Source organism: Callospermophilus lateralis, chromosome 5 (genome assembly GCF_048772815.1).
Source record: "Callospermophilus lateralis isolate mCalLat2 chromosome 5, mCalLat2.hap1, whole genome shotgun sequence".
Classification (NCBI taxonomy): Eukaryota; Metazoa; Chordata; class Mammalia; order Rodentia; family Sciuridae; genus Callospermophilus; species Callospermophilus lateralis.
The window spans coordinates 45,478,393-45,505,073 of NC_135309.1; the positions used below are offsets into that span (position 1 = coordinate 45,478,393).

At 40.8% G+C, this 26,681-nt stretch overlaps 1 protein-coding gene across 3 annotated transcripts in view; it reads right to left on the minus strand.

Moving 5' to 3' along the window:
* Nucleotides 1–1,201: 1,201 nt before the first annotated feature.
* The window catches only part of Spock1 (SPARC (osteonectin), cwcv and kazal like domains proteoglycan 1), a 479,091-nt gene continuing 453,611 nt past the window's right edge, over nucleotides 1,202–26,681 (minus strand). For 2 of the 3 annotated variants that reach the window (XM_076855871.1, XM_076855869.1), the window contains 5 exons: nucleotides 15,656–15,772; nucleotides 11,620–11,841; nucleotides 7,470–7,532; nucleotides 1,897–2,034; nucleotides 1,202–1,392 (listed from right to left, as the gene is read on the minus strand). In XM_076855871.1, the coding sequence (XP_076711986.1) occupies nucleotides 1,202–1,392; nucleotides 1,897–2,034; nucleotides 7,470–7,532; nucleotides 11,620–11,841; nucleotides 15,656–15,772 (731 nt within the window). The remainder of the gene's footprint in view (nucleotides 1,393–1,896; nucleotides 2,035–7,469; nucleotides 7,533–11,619; nucleotides 11,842–15,655; nucleotides 15,773–26,681) is intronic. The other variant, XM_076855870.1, reaches the window with a different exon arrangement.

Sequence of the window (26,681 nt, forward strand, 5' to 3'; positions counted from 1 at the left end):
ATCACAATTCATGGATAGAAAGGTGGGAAAGCAAAATATTAAGAACCCTAATTGTTTTTCTTCTAAGGAATACCATGGTACTATCTTCTCAGAGAACAGGGTGAGTGTGTGCACGCCTTAGAAAAAGCCCTTGAGTAGGTAGGGAAGGGAAGGGAGATGCAACAGACAGCGCTGCTGCAGCCTGAGGGGGGCTTTGAGCTGAAAATGATGAGGATGGCTTGTGAAGCTGCCCTAGCGGGAGTTGCATGGCTTCTGCAAGGAAAACGATTCAGGCAAATGGAGGCTTATCCAAATCAAAGAGGCTTCCAGGAACTCTGCTAATGCATAGAGAAGAAACCTCTTCAGCCTACAGGCTACAAGGGTTGACTGTTAGTGCAAAATAGGACTTTGATACAAATTTTTCTTATTCCAGAAATTATGTTCCAGGTCTGGACAAGTTGACAAATTTGTTATTGTTTTTCAATGAATTTTTAATAGCTAACCAGACACTTTTTCTCAGAGGTGTGTGTTTGTGCAATGCACGTACATATGGTTTCCCCTGTACATGCATATGTAAGCACATGCAGAAAGAATCATTCAGACACCAATTTTTAGTAAAGAAGATGAGTTCCCCAAAGGGACTCTTTGACTGAATTAAGGCTGTTGTTTGTAGGAAGCCAGGTATAGTGATGTGGAAAAAAAATCTTTTTAATAATAAACACCAGGGGTGGTGGGGCAGGAGGAAAAGGTACAGTGTGGTGTGTTTTCCACGACATCTACAGGACACAAGAAAAGCACTGAGACACCGTAAGGCTGGGAACCATGCTGTGATAACCACCGATGTGGGTAATCAAAAAGGGTCTTTGACGTTTCAGAGGGTGGGGGCTCCCTGCACTGCTGGAATTCCAATAAATCACATGCTTGTGGCAGAAATCTCACAGGAGGGAAGGAGGCTCTAATTAAGCCAACCGTTCTCTTGTCAAAAACATAAAAAATAATAATAATAGAAGTAAAACCCAAAACAACAACACCTTTCTCCCACACAACTGTATGCAAAATCAGAAAGCTCTGGGGACAAGCAGTTGACTTCCAAACCTTAGGTTGGGTACAGAGAGCAACAGTGGAGAAGACCTTGGTGCCTTGGAGTCTTAGATACAAATGCAGGAACAGGAAGTGTCTTGCAATATTGAGCAAAACGCATGTCCTCTTCCTCATGGGGGCACTACCATATGTACCCAACCTCGTCTTCTTTGTCGTCATCCTCATCCTCGTCGTCCTCTGTCACAGCTCGGGTGTGCACCCTCAGCTTCCCCCCTTTGTCCTTTGGTCCCAGCTCCCGTTCATCCTCTAGGTCATCCAGCAAGACCACGGAGCCACCACTGCCAAAGTCCCCGGAGGTTTCCTGCTCCTCTTCTGACACAGGGAAAAAAAAAAAAATGGTTTCAGGTTGGTTTCTGCTTATAGCTCATGTCCCACATTGGGAGGTTCCTTCTGCCTGAGACTTAAATGGTAGGGTACAATGCATGGAAATTACTTCTGATGATGTAAATCTCATCACCACCCAGGGAGGGTGAGTCTCTGCAGCATGGACCATAAGCTGTTTGGATATAAGCCCTCAGATTCCTGAGTTAATTCTACATTCTTAGGAGATTTACAATCCTAAGTGAGAAGTGACAACAGCCTACTGCTCTGTGCCAGTGACAGTTCCCTGTCAAAAACTGTTGTCTAATCCACAGGTCCTACCCCTTGCAAAACTAGCAATAGGTGAACTCCTTTAACTTTCGGGTTCATGTGTATCTATCGTAAACTTGCTGAAGACCAGAGCTAACTCTTGAAATTCTTCTGTGATCCTCCCATGTCCAGGACCCACAGGTCACCCAGGGTCACTGTGGAGTTCATGCAGAAGGTCCTACTCACCACAGCTCACAGCACCCTGTTTCCTGGAGCCAGCCAGCTCATTCCCGTATTTATCCACACACCAGCACTGCCCTGTGCTGCCGTGGCACTGGGTGGCTTTGTAATAGCCGTCCTCATTGCACCTTGGTATGAATGCCCCTAGGGGAACAGGAAGTCCAGCTTTAATCAGAGAAGCACAGACACATTTAGGTTTAATCCCATCCAAGACAGAGAAGAGAATTCACACATCAGGACAAATATTTGCTGTAGGGCTGGCAGGAGAGAATGTGGCTGCTTGGTGATTAGTCAAGATTATAGGGACCATGGCCTTTAAGAGCCCAAATGAATTGAACTCAGTTTTCCAAAAGGCTTGATAATAGCTATCAGGTATTGAATGCTTACATGTATTCTGGGCACTAAGACATGCACATATACAAATGTGTATACACACACAATCTCCATGAGTCTAAGGCATATGTATCCTTGCTACCTTTTAGTAAATAGAAAACTGAAATACGGGAAAATTAAGTAATCTGCCTCAGGCACCCTCTAGTAAATATCAAGTCCAGATTTGTGTCAGTCATTCTGAATCTAAAGCAATGCTTCTTCAACTTCTATAATGAAGAGCGTACTTGTTTTAACTTCCAATCTATTGTGGACCAGTCCTTGGTCCAACCACATATGATGACACTGCTATTAAAGTTTCTAAATGTATCAATTTCTGTGCTTACTTCGGAGCAGTAATGTGTTCTGTAAATTACCACCATCCACAGAGCACATAGTTGCCAGCCATTCACCTTCCCTGCCATCCTGCCCATAAAAAGGCAATGATAGCTAAGAGCTTTCCTTGCATCATTTCATAGAGTCATCCCAGTATCACCAAAGGTGTCGGTGCTGTGTCTACCTCCCTGTTTACATATGGAAGAAATGATAAACTACTTGCCCAAGGTTAGTCAGGATTCCTTCTTTCATGAATTCTTACATTTCCCTTTAAGTGGGTACTACTGTTAATTGTTTTTATTAATACTTGAGAAAAATCATGGTTTTTATCTTTATATACTATTAATGAAATGAATACTGGAAAACATTTAGAATGTTCCTTTCTGTGGATTTAATTTGTGGATTCTTTTATAAACATGTTACTATTAAAAGCCTTTTTTGTAAAAGGGAAAAAAAAAACCCTCCTGATTTATTTATAAAATGATTTGGGTAATTTTCTATATGCTGGACATTTTGTATAAAATGAGAGTGCTATCTTGAGGATTTATCCATAAAAATATTCTGGGCCTGTTGTTGCCTATTTCAGTAGGTGAGAGCAGCATTTTGATTCATTTCATGGTTTTGGCTTATTGCTGTCCTCTCATTTTTGTGACTAAAAGTTGGTAACTGATAGTATCCGTTCCATCTAGGTTTTCATGATTGTTTTAATTTTTTTTTTTTTTTTAGCACTAGTTATCAAACTTTGGCCCCAGGACTAGCAACAGAATCTGGTAATCCCTTAGAAATAAAAATGCTGGGGCCCCAGCACTGAGCCAAAAACTTGAGAGGGTGGGGCCCAGCAATCTCTGCTTTGAAAAACCCTCCAAGCTGTTTGAGAGCCACAAATCCAGAGTTCCTCCCATTTATATCACTCAAATATTTGAGCTTGTTCACATCATTGTCCCAGATTTCTCCATTTCATTAGTTTATTCAAAGAAACCACTTCTGATTTGCTGTTGTGTTATTTATTATCTCATTGTTTTATGCTTTAATCTTAATCATTTCAGTTTACTGTACTGTCTTATAGCTTGTTGATTTTATTTTGATCTTCATTTTCCTCAAATGCACCAGAAGGTAAGTAGATTCCTCTAAGCTTTACCTTAGTTGTTTCCAATAGATTTTGGTACACAGTGCTTTTGAGTTTCATTTTACTTCTATTATTTATCTGAAATTTGTTGATTTTTGTGGTATAGTCCATGGTAGACATTTCATTATATTTGAAAGACTGTATACTTTATGCCTATCTGCAGGGATACATATATAAATGTGAATGATAATTTGCTGTTCAGTGCTTCTCTATCCTTTTTTTTTTGTCTAGTTGAACTGTAATTTTCCAAGGCTCTAAGTATGATTATGGAAATGACAGTTCTTCTTTGCAATTCTATGACAATTTGTTTTAAAGTTGTGATTACATCATCAGTTTGATGGTATAATAGGGCAAAAGGAACATTTTGACAAGATGATACTCTTTGCTTTTTAGAATGCAAAGTATTTGATTTTGTCAGATATGAACAGTTATAAAAAGAAATATTTTCTATCTTTAAACTGCAGCTTCTATGGAATTGTTTGAAGTCTAACTTTCTTTTAAAATACCAATCAATAGTTTTGGTCTCATAATAAATGAGATTGGCCCATTTACATTTATTGTGAGGATGGATGGCTTACTCTTATGTTTCCCATTTCCTGCCTTCTGTGGAAATCATCCAGTTTAATTTTCTCCATGTTTTCTATGCATTTAAAAACTATTTTAATATTTTTGTGGTTACTTTTAAGTTTTCCAGAGAAGCAGTTTTTCCTATCAAGATCTAAAGTTAATTTATACTTTCTTACTGAAGAAACAAACAAATATCCCACACACATTTATGCCATGTTTGTTCATTGCCCCCAATAATCTGAAATTTTAATTATGGTTTGCTATTTTTGTGGGGGAGGGGATACTGGTGGTTAAACTCAGTGACACTCAGACTGAGCCTCATCCCCAGCCCTAATTTATATTTTATTTAGAGACCAGGTCTCACTGAATTGCTTAGCGCCTTGCTTTTGCTGAGGCTGGCTTTGAACTTGTGTCCCTCCTGCCTCAGCCTCCCAAGCCGCTGGGATTACAGGTATGCATCACCACACCCAGCAGTTTGCTATATTTCTGTAGACTATTTTTATTTAGGGTGAGCAGCATGTCATATATATATTTTTTTGTAGTTGAATCTGTAATTCTAGGATAATTTGCCTGGTGGAGTGGATCCCTTATTGATATTTTAGTAAGTCTATGATTGTTAAGCCTACTGACTCTCAGTTTGAGAATCACTCTATCATCACACTTGAATGATCATTGGGATAAGTTTAAAATTGTAGGTTCAAAGTTCTTTCCCTTTAGCACTTAGGAAATACAATTTTCTTTAAATTAGCTTTGCCACTAACAAGTTTGATGTCCACCTGACAGTCTTGGTGATTGTTTTGCAGTTTTTGTTTTCCTAACAAGATATCTGAGTGTGCTTCGTGACTGTGTGCTCATCTTCTGTGGGAGGATTCTTAGTGTTACCTTCGCCTCAACCTCATGAGCACAAGCCCCTGCTTTTGTGGCTTTCTACTCCCTAATCTTATTTCTGTGTCTTTTAGAGGGAGACTGTGTTTTCAAATCTACTTTCTATTTCATGGAATGATCCCAGAAAAAGAGTGTGGCATTTTGACAAATTGGAACCAGAATTTAAACATTTTACTCACCAGGCTATTCCAAGATGACCAGGGTCTCAGAGTTCAAATGAGATCCTGGAGAGGAAGGTACCCTGGAGACCCTCAACACCATAGTAAGCACTAAGGAAAGGATGCTGATGCCCCAGTTCGAGGCTCTTAGGTGCACATGCCAGTGTGCATTATCCCTAGTTTTCAGGGAATGGTAGAGGAAATAGAGATAGTACATGCCGTCAGTAGTCCCCAAAACCAAGGGGAAGAGAAATTTGTGAACAGATTCTCAAAGACTGCAAAGAAAGAGAACAAGCAGAGAGTAGGGAAATGTTGATCCTCCCCCTGGAGCTATAGTTAGAAAACAACAGCACTCAATCGACCTAAAACAAATAAATAAAAATTGGGCCGAGCCCCTGGGTTGGTAAGAAGCAGGTGCTGCACTAAATCTATAATTTAACAAGATTACTGCTTTTTCTAAGTAGGGAGTAATTATAACTGATTATAATTTGTTGCTTGAATATCCCTGAATATGGTTATTATATTAGTATGGTTATTATATTAGATTTCCCCATGCATAAAATAATTGGTAAGCTAATAAATGCCTTTTTTTTTTTTTAGCCAGTATGAACTCTGTATATAAGATGTGAAAAGACAATGTGTCTTTCTCCTGGTAGGAGAAAGGCATTTTATTCACATGTGCTAGGGTAAATGGAAAAATGAGACATCTCAGATGACAGACCTTATAATTTTCCCATTAATTATTAATTCATGAGGCAATAACAAGATATTCATATCCCATGGAAACTTTTTAAATATATATATATATATATATATATATATATATATATATATATATATATATATATACTAATTGCATAATGTCATGTAGATCTTAGGTACGTCACTGAAATCCAAAACGTTATCTCATGTGGAGGAGCAAGATCAGCCAGCCTAAGTCCCTGCACTGGAAAACATATGCAGGAGGAATCCAGCCACTTTGTCTTCAGGCCAGGGTGATGTCTTTTTCACACAGGAGAAGAACCTAGACTCCAAGTTATAAATCAAGACATCTTTAGAGTCTTTTCTGAGTTGAGTGGGGTGTTATCAGAAGTCAAAGGTATAAAGCAAACCAGGGAAGTAATTTTCAAATGTAGAAGAAAGAGAATATTTACTTTGATGTGGTCAAGAAATCGAGAAATCTCCAGAATCCATAGCCTGCTACATTTTACAGTCTGCAAGAAAATTTGCCCGTTTCCTTCAAATAACTAGATAAACTTCTGAAACGGCAGGCTGCTTAGGGAGCACACCTGCCTCTGCATGCTTAACAAGGAGAATTCTGGATTATTGTGTTGCAGCTGTCAGCTCTTTTTAAAAAGCAAAGAAAGCAAAGCAAAGGAGGCTCCTTTTTTCAGAAAATGAGGTTTGCCAATGTCTCCGTGACAGCCTCTTCTGAATGCCACCATTCCCCCAAGTGGCGGAGCCGGAAAGGCTCAAACAGGCCAGTGTGTCACAGACTTGCCTATTAGGGAAACAGACACAACTCCCTTGCCTATGCCTTAACACTGGAGGGGAAATGAGCAGTTTATAAACCGCCTGAGCACTTTCCTCCAGGGATTGGGTGAATGTAGAAATACGGAAAATTGCAGACACCCTTCAGCCCTCCCTGATAAACTCTGAAGGGTGTACGGCTTGTCTTACTCCTTGAATGGACAGCTTGCTTTGGAGACTAGAAGACATGCTCTCATTTATAGGCCTCATACGTTTAGAGCTGAAAAGAATATTTGAGAACTCCATTTGATGCCCCTACCTGAAAGAAGAGAAAGCCAGGGTTTGCTGTAGCCCAATATCAGGCAGGACCTAGCAGGAGAGATGGTACTGGCTTTCCAGTTTGACTGAGCTGCCCATTAGACCCAGCCTGACCTCTGGTTCCTCCCGCTGGTGGAGCATGCAGCAGTTCTCAGCCAGCCAGTCCCATTTATGGCCAGCTGTCTGCGGTATACTACCAGCTGCCTGTGAGAGCTTGGCCTGGGCCAAAACGCAGCATTTCGTTCCTGAGACACTGGCCCTAATTGAATAACCACTGCAGGGCTGAACGTTACAAGGGACATGGATAGTTTAATTAGTTGTTTAAACGGGTGGCAAGAAATTGTACTTACCCAACAGGCTTTTCCCCTTGCTCAGCTTCTGAATTCTGTTCATTTCATTCTGGCAAGGGAGACCTAAAAAATAATTTATGGAAGTCAGTTTCCAGATGGTATGGATATAATCTCTAATGATTGACTTCACTCTGGATGTGAAATGCAGACAATGACACACCTGGGAGTAGAACTGCTCCATATGCTGCTATTATGCAACAAAACAAATTCAGGCCATTAGAGTTACTAATTAAAAAAGAAACCATATCACGAGGTACTTAAAATAGTATTTAGGGGCTACTTGCATTGTAACAGGAATTTTTCTTCCTTCTAGCGACTCAAGCAAATGCCTAGTGTCTAATAGGTGATTTGCAAATCGACTTTTCCCCTTTATATCGAGAAGGAAGATTTCAGCAAAGGCTTCTGTGAGCTAAAAACTGGGACTAAGGCTTATTAGTGGGTAAGTGTTCTGAAGCCCCAGACCAAATAAGCAGAGGTGACAAATATGTGATCTACCCCACGTCATGCTACTAGAGGAAAAGGATTAAAACTGCCCCCAGGACAAGGATGAAAATTCAGAAGAGATCTAGAGAGATAATGCCCATCAAAGTTAAGAGCCTTTAAATTTAGGATCTGCCCCTCCTCTGAGTACTCTGGCCAGCCTCTCTACCTCTGTCAGCCACTAAGTTCTTAGTTATAAAATGCATGTTGTATGAGCCCCCATGAAACCATCACGTTTCCAGAAAAGGACAGGTATAGTGGGGGGCCACGTGGCTCAGTGGGGTGTTATGGAAGTATGTGGCACCCTCTCCTCCCTAGAGAACTGATTTCCTTTCTACACATAGTGATGCAACCTCCTTAAATCTCTAGAATTTGACTCTGACTTGCTTTGGCAGGTCTTGCATCTCTGGGGGGTTCTGCTATTTGCTCATGATCCTCTGAGCCACTGTTCTAGTTCCCTGGACTCTTATTGACTCTTTCTATAAGTCCCACACATATGAAGGATCTAAGTGCCTATTTCTATCTCTTTCTTTGTGAATTTCACAATACTATCTGGTCTTTCTGTAAGAGAAACAGGTTATAATATGACTTCTGGTTTTAGGATGCTTTCAGAGTAAAGGAGAAAGATCCAAAGTGAAGATAACAAATACGAGTAGAACCAAATTCCATCTGTGATTATGAAAGGTAGCATTTATTACAACAAATAACTACCATTTTGCTGAACTGTTAGAAATGTGACAGGCAGTGTTCTAGAACCTTACAGGTCTTCATTGCATCCTCACAACCACTCTACAAGATAGGTACCTATATTATTCCTCTTTTGCCAATGGAATTTCTTCTCTTTATAACGATTTAGAAAGATGAGAAGAAACTGGGGGTGTTTGGAATGCTGCTCCTGAAAATGAGGAACATCAAAATCATTCATAAACACCCTGTCAGACAATTTACTATGAAACAAGTTTCCAATTTCTTTCAAATTGTCCTATAGCAATTTTTAAGACTCTTAAGGAAAAAATTAATCTACTCAAAAATAGAGGGGGCGGGAGATAAAACTCCAAAGGGAGACGTGTTCACCATAGATTCCTCTAAGAAAGCAAGGATTTTAATGAAAACTAAACTGTGTAAAGCAAGATTTCAATGCACAGATGTATAGGCTAAAGGATAAAAATGACATGGAAGAGAATTAGGCCATTAAAGAAATGAAGGCCACCTCCAAAGCCACAAAATTTATAAAAAACATCCATGTCATCAATGTTCTTGAGGAAGGATGAATCAGACAAAACAAAGACAGTTTTCAAGGATATAGCTAAGTTCCCTGAAAACTAGAATTAAAAAAAAAAAAGACTCAGTTCAAAGGAGCATAACACATCTCGAGGAAAAAGTGACATAGAACATGCTTTAGTTTTTCTCTAAGAAATGAATGTGCTCGAAAAGTAGAGAAAGATTGCCTTTAGCTTCCAGGAGAAACGTGGCTAGTACTTAACAGCAATTTGTACATACTAGCTGATGTCATTAGAAAACAAAGAAATGAAGTATTAAAAAGTAAAAGAAATTATTTGCAGATGATGGCATCCCATACCTGAAGAATCCAAGCAAACCAACCAGAATATCTTTATGAACACAATGAGAAGGTATAAAGATGGTTAGACATGAAATTGGTATTGATACAACCACTAGTGAGAAAGTTCAATGGAAAAAAAGATTTCATTTACAATAACAGTAAAAACAAGAGAAATATAATGGTGAGAACAAAGCTTAAAAATGTAACTCCAGTGGATGAGGACAAATCCTCTTCTAAGATAAAAAGAGTCAGTATTTATATAGCTAACAGGAACTTTTGTTTTAATTGGACAAATGGCTTCAAAAGTTCAGAGGAAGAGAAATATATGAAGAGCCGAGAAAATTCTGGAAAAAAAAAATGCCACTAGAGAATTGGCCTACCGGATATTAGGACTTGCTGTAAAACTGATGTAATAGTGTAGAACTGATTTATGATTAGTTAGGACAGAGTATTCAGGAAGATTTATATCTTATAGGTACCATTTCAAATTGTCGGGAGAAAGATTAGTCAATAAATGACACATAAGGACATCTGGATAACTATCTCTAGGGTTGGGGTGGGACTGAGTCCTTACTTGATTTTGTTTAGATACTAGCACAATCTAGAGTGGTACAAGATTTAAATAAGCAACAAAAACTAAAGGTATTGAAGAAAGCATAAGAGGACTTGTTTACTACCTTAAAAATTACAAATACCTTTCTAAGGCTAATGTAAGATTTATGATTTCAAAAAAGCAAAATAAAAATGGAGACATTCAACTGTCTTAATTTCTCTCTAGAAAAAAAAAATCTATGGTCAAAGTTGGGGAAAAATATTTGCAAAATGACTAAAACAGTTCTAATTTCCTTAATAAATTGTTTCCTATTAAAACACAAAAGCCTGATAAAGTGATGAATATGAACATTTATAAACATTTCAAAAATAAAGGAAATCTAAGAGTGCCATAAAGATGCTCAACCTAACTCATGATAACAGAAATGAAATAAATCCTATTTGGAGATAATATTTCTTTCCATTGGGCAATGATCACAGTTTGGTTATTCCATGAAGAAATAGGTATTCTTAGGTATTTTGAGTAAGAGTAAAAACTAGTGTAACACTTTAAGGGCAAATTCAGAATAATGCCCAAATTAAAGATGTGTTTACTTTTCTCTGGTAATTCTGGTTCTAGGAATATATCTTAATCCTATAAATGTGTACACAGGAAATCATTCAGTGAAAATCCACTGAATGTCCTTTTGTAGTGCCCACAGTTTTACTATGCGTATATGTTGTCTATGGATATATGAATAAAAATATAAACATAATTTAAATACTATTAGTAGCCATCCTTTTTTTCCAGGGGTGGGGTCGGCCATCCCTTCCTGTAGTAGATTGTCCTGGATACCTTACTCATGCTGACCCAGATTTTCCTGGGCCTTGGGATTAGAATTCCAAAGCAAACCAAGCTGTGCTGGCTCCTTAAACTGTACATACCCCAAGGAAATTGAGACAGATGTAAGTAAAGGGAGGCCCCAGAGTCTCATAGGAAGTCAAGACATCTGCAACAGGATTCCTGCAAGTTCCTGTCTGAGTGTGGGTTACATGAGATATAGATATATTCTTCAAATCTTGTCTTTTTCTTTCAATAGCTGCAATTTATAACTAAAATGTCCTTGTCTAAGACACTAAGTATAATACTTGCAAGTAACTTTCACTTAAGGGAACATGGAGAATCCACGTCACAATGGGGATTATAATACCCTTACATTTGCACAGTATTTTTCAACACAGAGAATCTCTTAATGACCTTGGGGATTATGCAGTGAAGGTTTATACACATCCATTTAACAGGTAAAAATATTGAGATACAATAGGGTTGGAGACTTTCCCCAAAAAACAACTCAAATAAGAGACTTCTTGATTATACTCTTAGTTTTTTAATGTACCATGTTATAAATAAGGAGAAATGAGCCATTGGGATGGCCTTTAAATGGTATGAGCTCTGCCTTCTCCAGCTGTATTTTTCTGTGCACTGGTCCCTGTTTGCCTGCTTGCTATGTGATGGGGTCTTCCCTGGCACTCACTTGGCTGCACTGGGCTCTGAAGCCCACCTCCCTCCAGCCTTACCTCCAGGCTTCTGGAAGCAGTAGCACCACTCATTGTTAGACAGCTTGCCATCCTTGAAGGAGTCACAAGAGTTGAAGAGTGGCTTGATACAGGGCTCGTACTTATCCAGGTAGATGGCATTGATCTCTGAGTGGTCAAGCAGCAGGTCATAGTTCATGTCCAACTTATTGAACATCCAGCCCAGGGAGTCTTTGCAGATGGGCAGGATGCTGGTGTCAAATCCTGCAAGAAAAAAGTTCATCTCAGCTACCACCCAGCCTAGCCTTTCCCACCCTGCCACTCCTCAGATTTCTGCCCCCAGGAGAGACAAGGGCTGGGCTCCACCTCCTCCTGGACTCAGGCTGGTTTCTTGACCAGATATAGTCTCCTTAGTCTGATGGAATATTTTCTTCTTGTTGTGGGTTTCTTAAATGAAACTTATTAAAATGTGCTAAAACAGAAGTCAGTGTTTGAGGAAAATACGTGCTAAAGAAAACAAATCCCCAATTCTAATTTATCTGTGATGTAAATATGGGTTTTCATTTACTAGACCTGCTTAAAACAGGGTATGCCTGAAACGAAGGATACAAACATACTGAAAACTACACTTCTCTATTTAGAAAAAAAAAAAGAAAGAAAAAACCAACACAAAATATTGTGAAAAGGATAGCAGTGAAATGAAACTATGTAGTATAATCCAGAAGCACTGATTATATCCCAGAGGGCTGTTAAATCCAAACAGTCTGAATATTAATGGCAAAACAAGCCAGGTACTGCCTTCGTCCCCATTCTTCTTTTCTGCAATCCCCTAAAGAGATGCATGAGATGGAATCCAAACCAACTCAGACAATAATTTCTTATTTCCCCAGGGGAGGGCAAGTAGTTTTCTTAAAGAATTATTTGTTTCCACAATGGAAACTGTATGCACTTGAATAACAATACTTAGCTCAACACTTGGGACATTGAGACCACTGTAGACAAACCCCCGAGAAGACATGCCCCAAATCTAAATCTCATCTTTCTTTCAGAGTCAAAGGCATGCGTGATACAATCTCAGGTTATTTTATAAACCGAATTTCTAGGACTGGTTTCATTTTCCTGGAATACTGTGATAAAAGTTAACTTTTGTATTGCTATATACAAAGCTCTCCTTTAAGCATTTTAGACTTAATTATCTCACTAAATCCTTGTAGCAGTCCTATGAAATGGTACCACATGGTCTTTATAGATGGAAAAAAAAGGCTCAAGGTTTGAGTTACTTGTACAGGATCATGTAATTGTAGAGCTGGAATTCAAATCCCAGCAGCCCAATCCAGAGTCTGTGTCCTCAGTGACTCCTCTCCCTGGGTTACCTTGGTATTCCTACCCTCAGGACATCCACTTGGCTCAAGATGCCATATTTGGGGACAGCCCAAGAAAAAGGGTGATACAATGACTATTATGAAGGGTCCTAATGGGTTCAGTTGCCTACTCCAGCGATCCCTACCGACAGCCGGGTCATCAGGTTCTTTATGTACCTTCAGGAGCCCCTGCTCAGGCAGTAGGATATGAGATGCAGGAAAGTGTGCCCAACCTTATAAAAGCTATAACTGGAAAGAAGTCTTCACTGTCCAGAAGTCAATAAAATGAGTTCAACACCTCCCCCCTGAGCTTTCAGAGAGCCCAGTGCTGCCCCTCATCGTCCACACTTATTCATCATATTTTTAAATACCCCGAGGGCAAAGAATGTCTTGACCAATTCTGTAGAGTCACCATGACAGTCACATGGTCAGTGTCATTAAAACAAGCCAGGGTTTGCCTCAGTCACCACCACCCTCTTTCATTATTATGCTTATTGCTGAGAGAAGTTTTCTAGCTACTTTTAAGTTTACCTTTTCCAACATAAAATATTTGCAATTTAAAATTCATTAATTTTGATATGTCAGGATATATCTTTAAAAATCCCCCCTTTCTAGAATGGAAGACATAATGTGTCCCCTTCTCTGATTGAACATGATGACTGTCAAGAGTCTCTATGCTGATGAGGACCCTAAGGGCTGCTACAGGATGACTGACACTAACATCTGGCTCTATACTTTTATAGGTGATATTTTACATTATCTGAATCAGTTTTATAGGATATCAACATTTTATACTTAGAAAAGAGGGGTTTACTGCTGACAGGTCACCAAAAATATGTGCCAAGCTAGTTAGCTAATAATCAAAAGGTTGAGCCCACTCTGCACTCATTCAAAACTTCTAGAAAGAGGCACCTGTATCTGGCATCTGTGGCTATCAGGAGCAGAGGACTTAGCTGGCCTCAAGTGCACAGGGCCCAGCACAATTCCAAAGCTCCCCCTTCAATGCTCCTGGATTAATAAAAATGTTGCTCCCTTCTCTGGACTTCAGGGCTAACCATGCATCCTTCCTCTATATTCCCTCCACACCAATTGCTTCAGGACATCAAACCTAAAGCCTCTTTGGGGACTTAATTTGCTCCTGGCCAAACAAGTCTTTTGCAGGATCCTAGCTGTCTGTGGAAGGAGTCTCCTGGGACTGCAGGCTGTAAGGAGCAGCTCTCTTCACATCAATCTGCTCTTTGTTGAAAGGTTGTTCAGAAAGCCCAAGGGCAGGGCTGCTCCTAGAGGACCCAGGGAAAAAGTTTCCCTAGATCATCTGAGAATTAATTGCCTACAAACTCCCAAAGAACCTCTGCAGGAATGCAAAATAAATTATCTCGCCTCACCCTTCCTATAGATACAACCATCTAATAACCAGCCTTCCCATCTAGATCCTGGGAAACAAATGCTACCTTGCCCTTAGGATAAAAGATTAAAACTATTAAAATAATTATCCCCTAGATATATATTCTTCATGGTATCTCTAGAAGGTTATGAGCAGCAAAGAACAATCAAAGATTAAGATGGGGTTGTTGTTGTTGTTGTTATTTTTGAGATGGGTCATGCTGTGTTGCCCAGACTGGATCCTAATAGTGGGCAATATAAGTTCTTACCTTCTGCATTGAACCAGGAGCATTATTTTTGAAAATTCCATCCAAACAAGTGGAGGATCAGGGATAGGATAAAATGCTTTCTTTTAAACAACATGTTTTTATATTTTGACCAAGTAATATCTAAGTGGCTATACAGAATAGGTTGTGGCAGAACTATGTGCATCTGAACAATTGTGTTGCTCAGCAATATATTCTGTGCCAGTTGACCACAGTGTAGAGAGACCATCTCTAACCACCATTGAGTTAAATGCATGGAGGGACTCCATTCAAGTGCAAATACTGGTGGCCCAGGAGCCTCTCTTCTGGCTGATGACAAGGCAGAATGTGGCTTCTGCCCATTCAGCAGTGGGCTCCTTGAGGAAACTACAGGGTAATGCGGGGTAGGGCCCACTTGTCTGGGAGTTTGAAGAGCTAACAAAATGCAGTCTGACCAATGTATACAAAGACATTAGCAAAGATACTTGCAACAGTGTTGGTTATATTAGCTAAACCTTACCAACAACCTAAACTCCCCCAAATAAAGGTCTACATAAATATATTGTTATATCTAAAAATTAGAATTCTATGTAGCTATTGCAAAGAATACTTCTCAACAATATGACTGAATAGTCATATTTCTAAATAAAAGGTCATAAGACAATCTACAAAGTTTGGGTCAAACTTTACAATCAGTCATACACATAAACACATGTACTTTCATACAGGACAAGGAAAAGCCTTCCGAGTTTATACTGCAGCATGCTCATAGTTATTAAAATGGTGGGAGTATATATTTTTTTCCTTTTCTTTTTGTATACAAAATGTGTTTTCCAAAATGTCTATAGTAAACACAATATTTTAAATTAGCCTTTTCAAAACACAAACTGTTTTTTTTGAGTCCAAAGCCTTGCTTCCTTCTCCACATTTTAATATTTCTAAAATTGGGACATATTTTAAAATCAACATGTACATTTAATGTAGGGTTTCTTTAACCCCAAAATGCTATTGTTAAATCAATAATGTCTAATAACTGAAGAAATGTGATACTTGCAGTGAGATAAATTAGCAAAAGTAGAGTGGTCTTACTGCCTTGGGCTGTGTCGGAGCTGGTGGGCTTGATGACCCTGTTTGCATCCTCATGTAGAGCTCCAAACCAGTCTTTCAGCCGGGAGGCAAGATTCCTCAATTCCTTGTCCGTGCAGGCTGGAAAAAAGCAAATAGAACAAACAGTGAGTCCTGAGTTTTCTGCCCTCAGTGTGCGAGGCTATTGGGAAAGTCACATTCAAAGCAAACCTCAATCGCAATGTAAATCCCACCTTTGCTCTGAAAGTACTCCAAAGGATGCCGCCAACACAAGTAGAGTAAAACAAAGAAGAGCCTAAATTCCCAGGACAGCCAGCATTGTTCAGACTTAAATTTGAATAGCCTGCATGCTGGTAAGGCAAGCTGCACAAGCCTCTCAGTTGTGCGTGCAGCATCCTCAGAAGACCAACACTGATCCTTTTTGCTAACCACATACAACTTGCTATTGCACATTTGACGGAGCAAATTACATTTTCCACTATACTCATGCCAAGAGATTAACACCCAGCAATAGCTAATGCTCTTAGGGAGATGCTACTTAGGACACCAAAAGATTCTAGTAATAGCAGACTCTCCAGTTTGTTTTAGCTCAAGAGTTGAATTTAAGTTTGGGACTTATTTTTCTAGGCTTCCTATGGACTCAGTCTTACTTTCCATTATTTATTTATTTATTTTAAAGAGAGAGTGAGAAAGGGAGAGAGAGAGAATTTTTTTTAATATTTATTTTTTAGTTATCGGCGGACACAACATCTTTGTATGTGGTGCTGAGAATCGAACCCGGGCCGCACGCATGCCAGGCGAGTGCTCTACCGCTTGAGCCACATCCCCAGCCCCTTACTTTCCATTATTGACAGATGGATGCCTTCTCCATGGAAGAGTCCTTTATATCTCAGTCCATCTATAACTATCTGGCTCATTTTGGGGGATATGAGTTGGGGCAGATGGATACTCCTGAGGAAAGAAAATCCAGATGACTGGATGCACAGGCAGGTGAGCAGATGAGTACAAGCTATTTGAAGTTCTCTTAGAAGTCTGGGATAAGACTTGATAGGAGAAACCCCAAAGCAGGGAAAAGGATGCAGACAGGAGCTGACTTTGCCTATTTTCCTGACATTGCCTCAAGGAATGCTATAATTCTGAGTTTGAGAATTCTGGCAAAGGATCCAGGCAGAGGGCTACTACCAAGAGACAGAAAAACCAGCAATGCACTTTGTGACCTTTAGCAATTGGGGAGAGAAATTAGAGACCCACACAGTCAAAATCCCAATGAATAAGAAAGGATGAGGGGAGGAACCCCACAATTGTCACTTTTCCCAAATTCTAAAGCTCCACAAACAAGCAGCCAAGCAGTGAAGGCTCAATGTTGCACAGTGAGCCAAGTTCTGAGTGTCTCCTGATGCTGAAGGTTCAGAAACCACCATGCATCCAGACTCATCCTCACCTGAGCACCTAACCAGCCTCCAAACAGCACAGACCCTGACGGAATTGAGACGCCCAGATCCCATCTGCCTTGCAAAGGCCAGGTGAGTCCTCACCAAAAGAAAACGCCACCATACAGAGCCTCTCCTCATGTCTGTTTTCCATATCTGCTTTACAGTCTAGCTCATCTTTCCTAAGCCTGGAGCCTGGTAGAAAAGCTAGCTTCTCAGACCTCTAGCAGGAAAGATGTCTCCTCATCCGCCAGTGACGAGGCCCAGACTGGCTCTATGCAACCTAAAAGCTACTTTCATTCCAGCTAATATCCAGACTTCAAACTCTGCAAAGTACCACCTGGATGTGTGTTCGGTGCTTCTACCCAATTTGCTAATTACCTCAAGACACTTCCTTGCTTTTACCAACTAGGACATGACCGTATTTTAAAACAGCCACTAAGAAATGTCTTCACAGACTGCATAAAAGGATGTGGGCTCTGTGGTCAATCTCACATTTGAAATTGGAAAATTCATAGCATCTAGGTTTTCTCTCGCTATGCACACCATCTATTCCCAATGTTCTCTGAGCAGAGAAAATTGCCAAGTCAACTTGCAAAGGAAACCACACACTGCAAGATAAATTACTCAGTTGTGTTTAACTAAACCCTGACAGATGTGCAGGGAATCTGTATCTTCACAAGACTCCTGGATTTCCCACAGGCTTCCCAAAGTACACAGGCTGTGGATGGTCGATGGAATCAGGCACTGGAATCTTGAAAGAGTGAATCTGTCAGGGACAGATCCACAAGCAGGGAGCTGCTGGCATGGAGAGAGAGAGAGACTGGAAAACCAAAATGGAGATAGGCCCTCAACAGAGAAGTCCAAAACCCTGTTCACTCATAGTGCCCTCAACAGAGAAGTCTTTGGGAGGAGAAAGTCAGGCATATCCAGCCTAGAGCTTGCTATATTCCAGAGGAAAAAAAAAATAATCAAAGATGACAGCCTGCAGAGAGCTATTTGTTCACATTTGGTTCTCCAGCCACAGTACACAGCTATACATGGGAGGAAAACACTTGCCTTTTAAGGGTTCATCACCATCCTGGACAAAATTTCTAACCTGTGATTCTTGCTTTCAGAAGTGAGGGACCCAATATACTTAGTACCTTCCTAGGGAAAATTAATTGTATGGGGAGGAAAGTGTAAAATCATATCCACCTGCTGTTCCTGCACTGTGCCCTGACGTGGGCCAGTCTTATCATTTCTAATGAGGATTCCTGCTGCTCTCCACTCTTCCTGGTGAGAGATGAATCAGTCTTCAGCATCAGTCTTCAGAGGAAATATGGTGCTGTCTAGGGAAGCATTTGGTTAAGTCATGAAGATCAGAGAGCTGAGCTATTTTGCCACTACATTACTTTCCTGAGTGGATGAGTACCAGCTAGCCCCCTTGTTCTCCCATGTTCAGTTATATCCCCCTCTGGCTTCCTCCTGGATTTCAGCTTGCTTTGAATTGTTCTCATTCTCCCAGTAGTCTCTGCTCAGCATCTTCCATCTCAGTGATGTTTCCCCATTTGCCTTCCTTGTTTCTCCAAGTCACTTCATACCTTTCTTACGTGACCCCAATCTGCTCCAACATGGCTGGTACATTGGCATCATTTCTGGAATCTACTGATTCCCAAGGTGAGCCTCCTCTCGCAGGAGGTACCCAGATATTCAAAGCCTCGGGTAAACACTTAGGAATTGTCCTAAATTTGTCTTCTGCACCCTCCTTATCAGTGGGCCACAGAATGTTTGCTTCTTGCTATCTCTGCCTTTATTCCAGTCCATAATGCCCCAGGGACATCTGGAACAGGCTCTAAATTGAACTCCCATCTTTCTCCCCACATTCTCTTTTTCATCCAGCAGCTAGAGTGACCTTTCTAAAATGGACATTTGTCACTTTCCTGCTTGAGCTACTTCAAAGGCTCACACTTACTCTGTAAGTTACGTCATAACTTCATGGTATGACCTAAGTGATGGTAGGGTCCATCACTGAAGACCTTGCTGTCTCCCTTCTGCATTCTACCTGCCTTGGCCTCCATGTTCTGTCCTTCCTCCCATTCCTTCACTCTTTCACCCGGACATACCTCTCCTTGTCCCCTTGACAATGCCAATGTCCCCATTATATCTCAGTTTTAAGGTTACTTCCTCTCTGAGTATTTCCTAACACTCGGACTTGCTCCTCAGATGACTTTTATCCCACCTCTGATTTCTCATTCAATGCCCATATCCCCCTAGATCACAGCAACATAAACATGTTCTGAGCTTCCTCAACATCAAACACAGCCTGGCATAGAAATGTTCTCAATATATACCTACTATGGGGCTGTCATAACCCCCCTTGTTGCCTTTTGAAAGTTGCAATTTTTCCATCTGCAAAATGGCATAATAAAACTTAGCTAACAGCATCAGTAAAACATGGCTCATAGCTTCTGGCCTATAGCAGAGACTCAATAAATTTATATTCTCCTTTCCATACCCCAACTGTCTACACATAATGTTAGAATTGTATTGTTATGCTTTATTTTTAAGCCTGGGGAGTTGCTGGTAGCATAAAGAGTAACACGTCCCCTTACTTCTTTTATAGACTAGTCAGTCAGAAGTTCAAGAGATTTGGGTTGCAATTTCTGTCTGCCTTCTCTCAAGTGGATAAACTCCACAGTGGGGGGATTGGTCTGACTTCCCCATACCTATGTTCCTCGCACTTACCATGAAGTGTATGTAGTAGTAGTTCAAAAGAAAACATGAATGAAAGGACACACGAGTTACAAATTCCCAAGGTCAAATGCTATTATGTTGTAGAGTCGGGATTTGAATGCCATCCCTGTGTGTGGGACTGGTTGCCTGGATAGATTGGGCTTGCAAGTTTCTAGCCCTCATGTATGCCATTAATATACATGGTCCAAGCTCTGGGTTAAAAGAAGTACAAATGTCAGGTCCTCGCATGTAAAGGATGCTCTATAATGACACAGGCAGGCAGCTTGCTGAGCGATACAGGACAGAGCGAGCCCTTACCTTCATTAGCTTTGGTGTGAGAACAATGGCCTTTTGGGAGGACTGCCAGAACAGCCTGCTACACGTCACATGGGAAGCCACTAGGGCTTCATTAGAGAAAAGCATAGTGCCATTGCACATTACTCCACAATGTGAAAAAAAGACAGCTCCCTCCCCTAGGAAAGCAGAGCACACAGGCAGGGAAGGGCCCAGGTAATCTGAGGTTCTCCCAATGGACTTTGCCTGACTGGAAAATACCACTGATATGCAATAAGCAAATGTAAATGAGGCACATGCCATATCCATGGAAGGTAGATAAAACAGATGTGATGGCCATTTCCACCTGGGCACCTTCTCGCCCCTCCATCCAAGGGTGTGGAGCTTTAAAGCACTATGAGCTAGCCTGGATTTGAACGCAGACAGCATTGAAGAAAAGCCTGAAGTATAGCATAAGCAACCCAGTTGACAGAAGTGGAAAGGACTCACTGTTGCCAATACTGTAGAAGAAGCTCTTCCAGGATTACTGCAGCCGTGGAGGTTAGAGAAGGGCAAGGGAGAGGACTGATCTCATAATATTTGCTTATGGGGCAGTTAGGCTGCCTGGGCAGCAGATAATGGGGGAGGAAAGGCATTGCTTCTGATCTGAATGAATGTCACTAGCCTATCTCTGCCTGACCCTGGCCCCTGTGTTCCATCCTCCCTCCCAAAGTCAAGGGCTAATGAAGAGCTAGGAAGAAAGTTTCCAGATTTTGAAAGGAGAAAACCAATTTTCAATTAGAAAATTGAAATTCTTTAAAAAGTACTCCCAAAGGCTCTAACTGGTATCTGAACCTGTTTTCAGCTTATTGATGACTTTGGGGGCAGAATGATACTCTCAGCAAGCCCTTTCAGAGGATTAGACTTAAAGGGAAAGAAAGAGGTACAGAAAATACTGGGCAGGTGATATTAAGAAATAAATAGAAGTGGGAACAGGATAAAAAGTCTATATTCAAAGCTGGATTGCTAATATCTACCAGAGGGAGACAGGGAGCAAGTGTGACTGGGTGTGTTTCTCTGTTAGCAATCCTAACTGAAGCCACATTTGAACACTTGACTGGGGATGCCTCGAAATGGCAAATCTGACATATAAGCATCATAGAATATCTATAAACTTGTGCTAGGAAACCAATTACTGGTCTGCTCTTGAATGTATGGAATCCTTCAGGTAAAGGGCCCAAGGAAAAAATACCTCAACACACACACACACACACACACACACACACACACACACACCAATCTCCCTCTCCCACCCAGCCTCACTGATGCTTAGCTCAGGGTTCTGGAAGAAGCTAATATGAAAACAACCAGGATTTAATTTAAACTTTAGTGCCTCTGAAGGTAATTAAAGAGTTGGGCCAGACTCAAGTTCTCCCTGGGAGCAGGCTGGGAGGCCTCTCAGCAATGGAGACCTGGGGCTGGCCCTTTCGCACTAATCTCTTTCAGCCCTCCTAGGTGCTGTTGGGAATAATTACTTCATCAGAGCAGCTCTGGATCAATGCACTCAGAGTGTTTGCAATTAGCAGTTCCTGAAAAAGGTCCAGCTGAGCCTTCTGTAGGGCGGAGAGTAGAAGCTGGGATAACACTTCCTGAGCCTGGAATGGAGCAAAGGCGAGATGCCTTCTTAAACTGCCTTCCTGGGCCCAGCCTCTTCCCTGCACTATTGCATTCTCAGGCTGCTGGTAGCCTGCAGGACTCTAGAATCCTCCTCACCAACAGCACTAGGTCCCTCCTGTTGTATATCTGGTCCACAGCGGGTAACCCAGTGCTGGAGCGATCTGCACAAGTGCTGAGGATGCTGCACACCATGGAACTTGAAAGAGGGAGAAACAAACAGCAAGTCTACAATTCCCTTAGGCACGTGGGCGCTAATAAACTGGAACACAAATAGGTTACAGTTGATGCTGCTTAATACAGTTTTAAGAGCAATAACCAGACTCAGTGAACGTTCAAAGAACCCTGGGGAGGCAGGAGAGACTAAGTAGGTTTTGGAATCCGGTGGAACTAAGCACAATCCCTTTTTTGCCACCCCAGATGGGACTGTGGGCAAGTTAGTTTCAAACCTCAATCTCCTCATCTGCAGAAGGAAAGTGAAAAGGGAACTAGTTACTAGGATTATAAGGGTTAAGCTGGAATGTACTTAAGCACTCAGCACCAGATCTGCCACATTGTCCACACGCAGTAGCTGCTGGCCATGATCTTTGTGTTTGTGGACACAGGGTGGCATGGTGATCGACCAGTTTGTGAATTGAGATCCTAGATATGGTATTTGCACAGGAAATGGTCTCCTGAAGCCATTTAGCAAGATACGATTCTCCTCTGTCTTGTTTCAGAGAAGTTCAATGATCTCTCCCAGAACCTACAGATGGTGAATGGCAAAATGGAGATGACACCCAGCTCTCTTAACTAGGAGTTCACTCATCTGCTCTTAGGGCATGACCCAAGTCCCCCAGAGCTGCCTGTATTTGCTCTTGCACAGTCCCTAGAGGCGCACTGAGGGCCTCTGCCATAAGGTAACAATCTTGCACTGAAGTTTAAGGGTTGGGACTTCAGGTTTCTGCGTCTGAATACCAGTGTTGTTGTTTGTCAGGAAAGTCGGGGATCTTCTCTGAGCCTCTGCCTTCTTATCTGTAAAATGGGGATGGCCATAGTACAGGCACCATCAACCTCTCAGGCTGCATAAGTGCTTAGCATGAATATTAAGCTATCAAAAATTAACAGGTAGCCACTGTCATCTTCTGCTCTGAGGATGTTCAGGAGCTTGTAGCATTCACCCTTGAGAGGCTAATAGTATGCTCCCAGCCACAACCAACTGCAATGACAGAAAAGGCACTTGGGGCTCAAGGAAGGGACTTCCAAAGCATACACGGATGAATCCCATTTCTAATTGGAGCTCATCTGACAGGGATCTGAGCCAGGTTATGTCTGCTCAAATTAAATTGTATTATATGCAATTCCAGTTTTTACTTTTCAGTGCCTAAAACATCAATATATATGCATGCTTTTTTTACCCTCAGAGAAGGCATCATTTTATATAAAAATGGGCATGAGGAAAGGAATCAGGACCCCATTATTCAGGAGCTTGCTAACAAAGTCTTTTTTAAACACAGTTTTTGCAAGAGCTTAAAATACTGACATTAAACTTAGAAGATGAGTTAAACTAATTAATGCTACAACCTACAAGCAAAGATGGATAAATTTCCCTATTAAAGCCATTAAGACTATTCTTGGTAACCTGATTTGAGGAGACTTTAATGTTTCCCTTGATTCTAATGGTAATCCTTCATCTGGAAAAAGAAATACATTTAGAACTTGCACAACACTGGTAAATGTGCATTAGTGGAGTAACACTTATTTTTCCCCCTGAATAATCGAGAGCAGAAAGGTTAGCTAGAAAAAATAAGCTTTTAAAGCTTCTGATAAAATCCAGTCTTTTCCACATTCTGGGGCCCCCAAAAAAAAAGAATATGCAAATATGCAAAATGTTGGTTAGAAATGCCAACTTGGGATTTAATTGTATTTCCTAGCCAATGGTTCAGCATTTCCTTTTCCTCATATGTATGGGATACCTGGAACAGATTGGCAGTGAATGTAGAAAACAGAATTATAATGATCAGTTTTACCGAAGGGGTCAATGGCCAACCAAACTTCTTAGGTCTTCAACTAATAAAAACGAAACTTGAAAAATAATAGTAGATGCTACAAGAGGAGACATGAATGGGCTCATCCAGGACTACTGAGAGCCAGGATGGACAGAGCCCTGGGAAATGGGTTGGTGTAGTGATAGCTGATCTCTGTCTGGGCCACATCCCTGCAGAAAGAGCATGAAAGTCACTGTGACTTTTGGTAATGTGTAAACTCGAGTAGCCAATGGCAGTCAAGGAAGGCTTCTGGGAGGAAGCAGAAGTTGAGCTGAGGTTCACATGTAGGGAGGAGGTAGGGAAACATTCTAGGCAGGTTTTCAAAACAACAAAGCCAGTTTGAATGAAGTGATTGATTGATTGGTTAAGCTGATTTATACTTAAGATTAGCTTTACTCAAATCAATTTTAATAGGATTAAATCTGTTTCTAAGCCAGTGTGGTGGCATATGCCTGTAATCCCAGTGGCTTGGGAGGCTGAGGCAGAAGGATTGCAGCCTCAGCAATTTAGTGAGGCTGTAAGCAACCTAGTAAGATGCTGTCTCAAAATAAAAGATAAAAAGAGCTGGGGATATGGGTCAGTGGTTGAGTGCCTTTGGGTTCAATCCCTGGTACCAGAAAAGAAGAAAAAGAAACTATTTCTAAACTGTAAATGTATATAAAAATATGAATGCACATAAGTGTGTCTGTTAATTTCTGTTTATCTATTTTAAAATATTCTGCTCTACTACACATCACATATGTACATATACTTTCCAAGGGATGATTTCTGACACAGCACTATTCCAGGACTCATCCTGAAGCCTAAATCTGTAAGTGGCTTTTAGGGTACATAAATGGAAAATGTGTTTTTAGGATACATATAAGAAGAACCTCTATTCCTAATGGGCAATTTGCATCCAGTTTCACCATCTCGAATTCTGAATCCAAATCTAGGTCCTATTAAACATAGCTTTAGCTTCTGTTTCTCAATGCTTAAAACATCAACATATGCATGCATGTTTTTACTCTTATAAAGGAGGCTAACCTACATTGTTATTTAATGGGTCATGAAGCCACAGGGATTGGTGGGAGATCATGAGTGACAAACTTGAGAACTAAGATCTTATCCCAACAATATAGGAAGCCTAAGAGCCATTGGGAAACTGAATGGTTCTTTTACTTGGGGGTGAAAGAAGGACACAACTGGAAACCTCCAAACACAGATTTGGTGGTGGACCACAAGTGGACTTAGGTACTTGAGCTCCTCTTACTTCTCTTAGATCCTCCCCAAGGCCCTACCCTGACCTAGATGGGTGGTGACATAAGTGGACAGGCTGGTGGTTGGACAGGTGGGAGCTCCATGCCCTTCTGTAAAAAAGGTCCACCAGCATCTCCAGGGGTCTAGGCTGAAGCTGGCATTGAGGACCTAACAGAAGGGTCCTGGAGAAGCCTGGGCCAAATTCAGTCTGACTTTTTCACTTCTATACATCTGGTAGACAAACTAGTAAAATATCATTATAAACAAAGCAGGATCCCAAGAAAGAACCTCCTGAAACCATAAAGCATGTCTTAGGCTACTGCAAATGCCACCAGGATGAGTGTTTGACTCATGAATTCTCTTACCCTTCAGGTCACACAACTCATTCTCAGTTTGTCCCCTCTCTTCCTCAGGGCATGAATGGGATCAGTGACCTGGTATAAGAAGCAGCTGGTAACCAGCCTCAAGGGCCTTCCCTGGATTCATAGAAGACCTTGTGACTGACACAGAGATAAAATATTAGCTATTATTATTTCTCTTTCTAGTAAAACTGCTGTATTTGCTCAAACTGTGGGTTGAGAGATACAGTATCTAACCAGGTGGTAGGACAGAATACGGCTAGCAACTTCTCTCTTCCCCTCCTGAATATCAGATATAATTAACAATGAAAACAGGGAGAAAAGTCATATATTTCACTTCCACTTACACTAAAAAAAGAAAGAGAGCCTCTAGGCTTCAACAGTATAGCAGAAGCCACCCAGATGGAAATTAAAAAGTAAAAGGTCCAAGTGGGCCAATAAAAAAGCAAACAAATAAAAATCAGCACAAATATCTTTCCCACAGGCAAAGGGTTCCTTATGAAGTGATAGACCAAAAGTTCCTGCTCAGCAAGAACTAAGGGATAGGTTAGAGTTGAAATGAAAAGGTAGGATAGAGGAAAATGGCCCAGGGGCCACGGATCTCAGAAGATGTCTACAAAATTGATTCTGTGTAAGGAAGAAGCTCATTGCAAAGCACTTAGTTGGCACAGCAAGAGAACTAGAGAGGCGGTGAACACAGCTGAGGAGAGACACTCTTCGGGGCCCCCTATGTTTCATAGGAACAGAAAAAGATAGGACTAGATAGAGGAGCCATTTTAATAGGAATCCATCTGTCACTGGTGAACCACTCAAGCTAGGGGCCTTTGGACTCTGAAGTCCGTGGAGGGCCTTGTTCCTCAGTTTCATCCACAGGACTCCTTTATGAATAAGCAGACCAGTAAACCCTAACTTATTCCAATAATAGTTTGTTGTTGTTGTTATAAAAGTGACTGATACATTGATTTTAAAAATTAAAAATTTGAGAAAAGGGAATCAAAACTTACCATATAACAATGAGCAGAAAATCATAAAAATATGGACCAATTATAATAGCATGAATCCAAGTGAAACAACCACCCTTACTGGAAAGGAGGGGGCAGGGTCAGGTTAGCAAGGAATGTGATGGACATCATTATTCAAAGTATATGTATAAAGACATGAATCGGTGTGAACATACTTTATATACAGAGATATGAAAAATTGTGTTGTATATGTGTAATAAAAATTGTAATGCATTCTTCTATCATTTATTTTTTAAAAATCAATTAGAAAATTTAAAAAAAAAAAGACAATGAAGTGTACAAAAACTCAG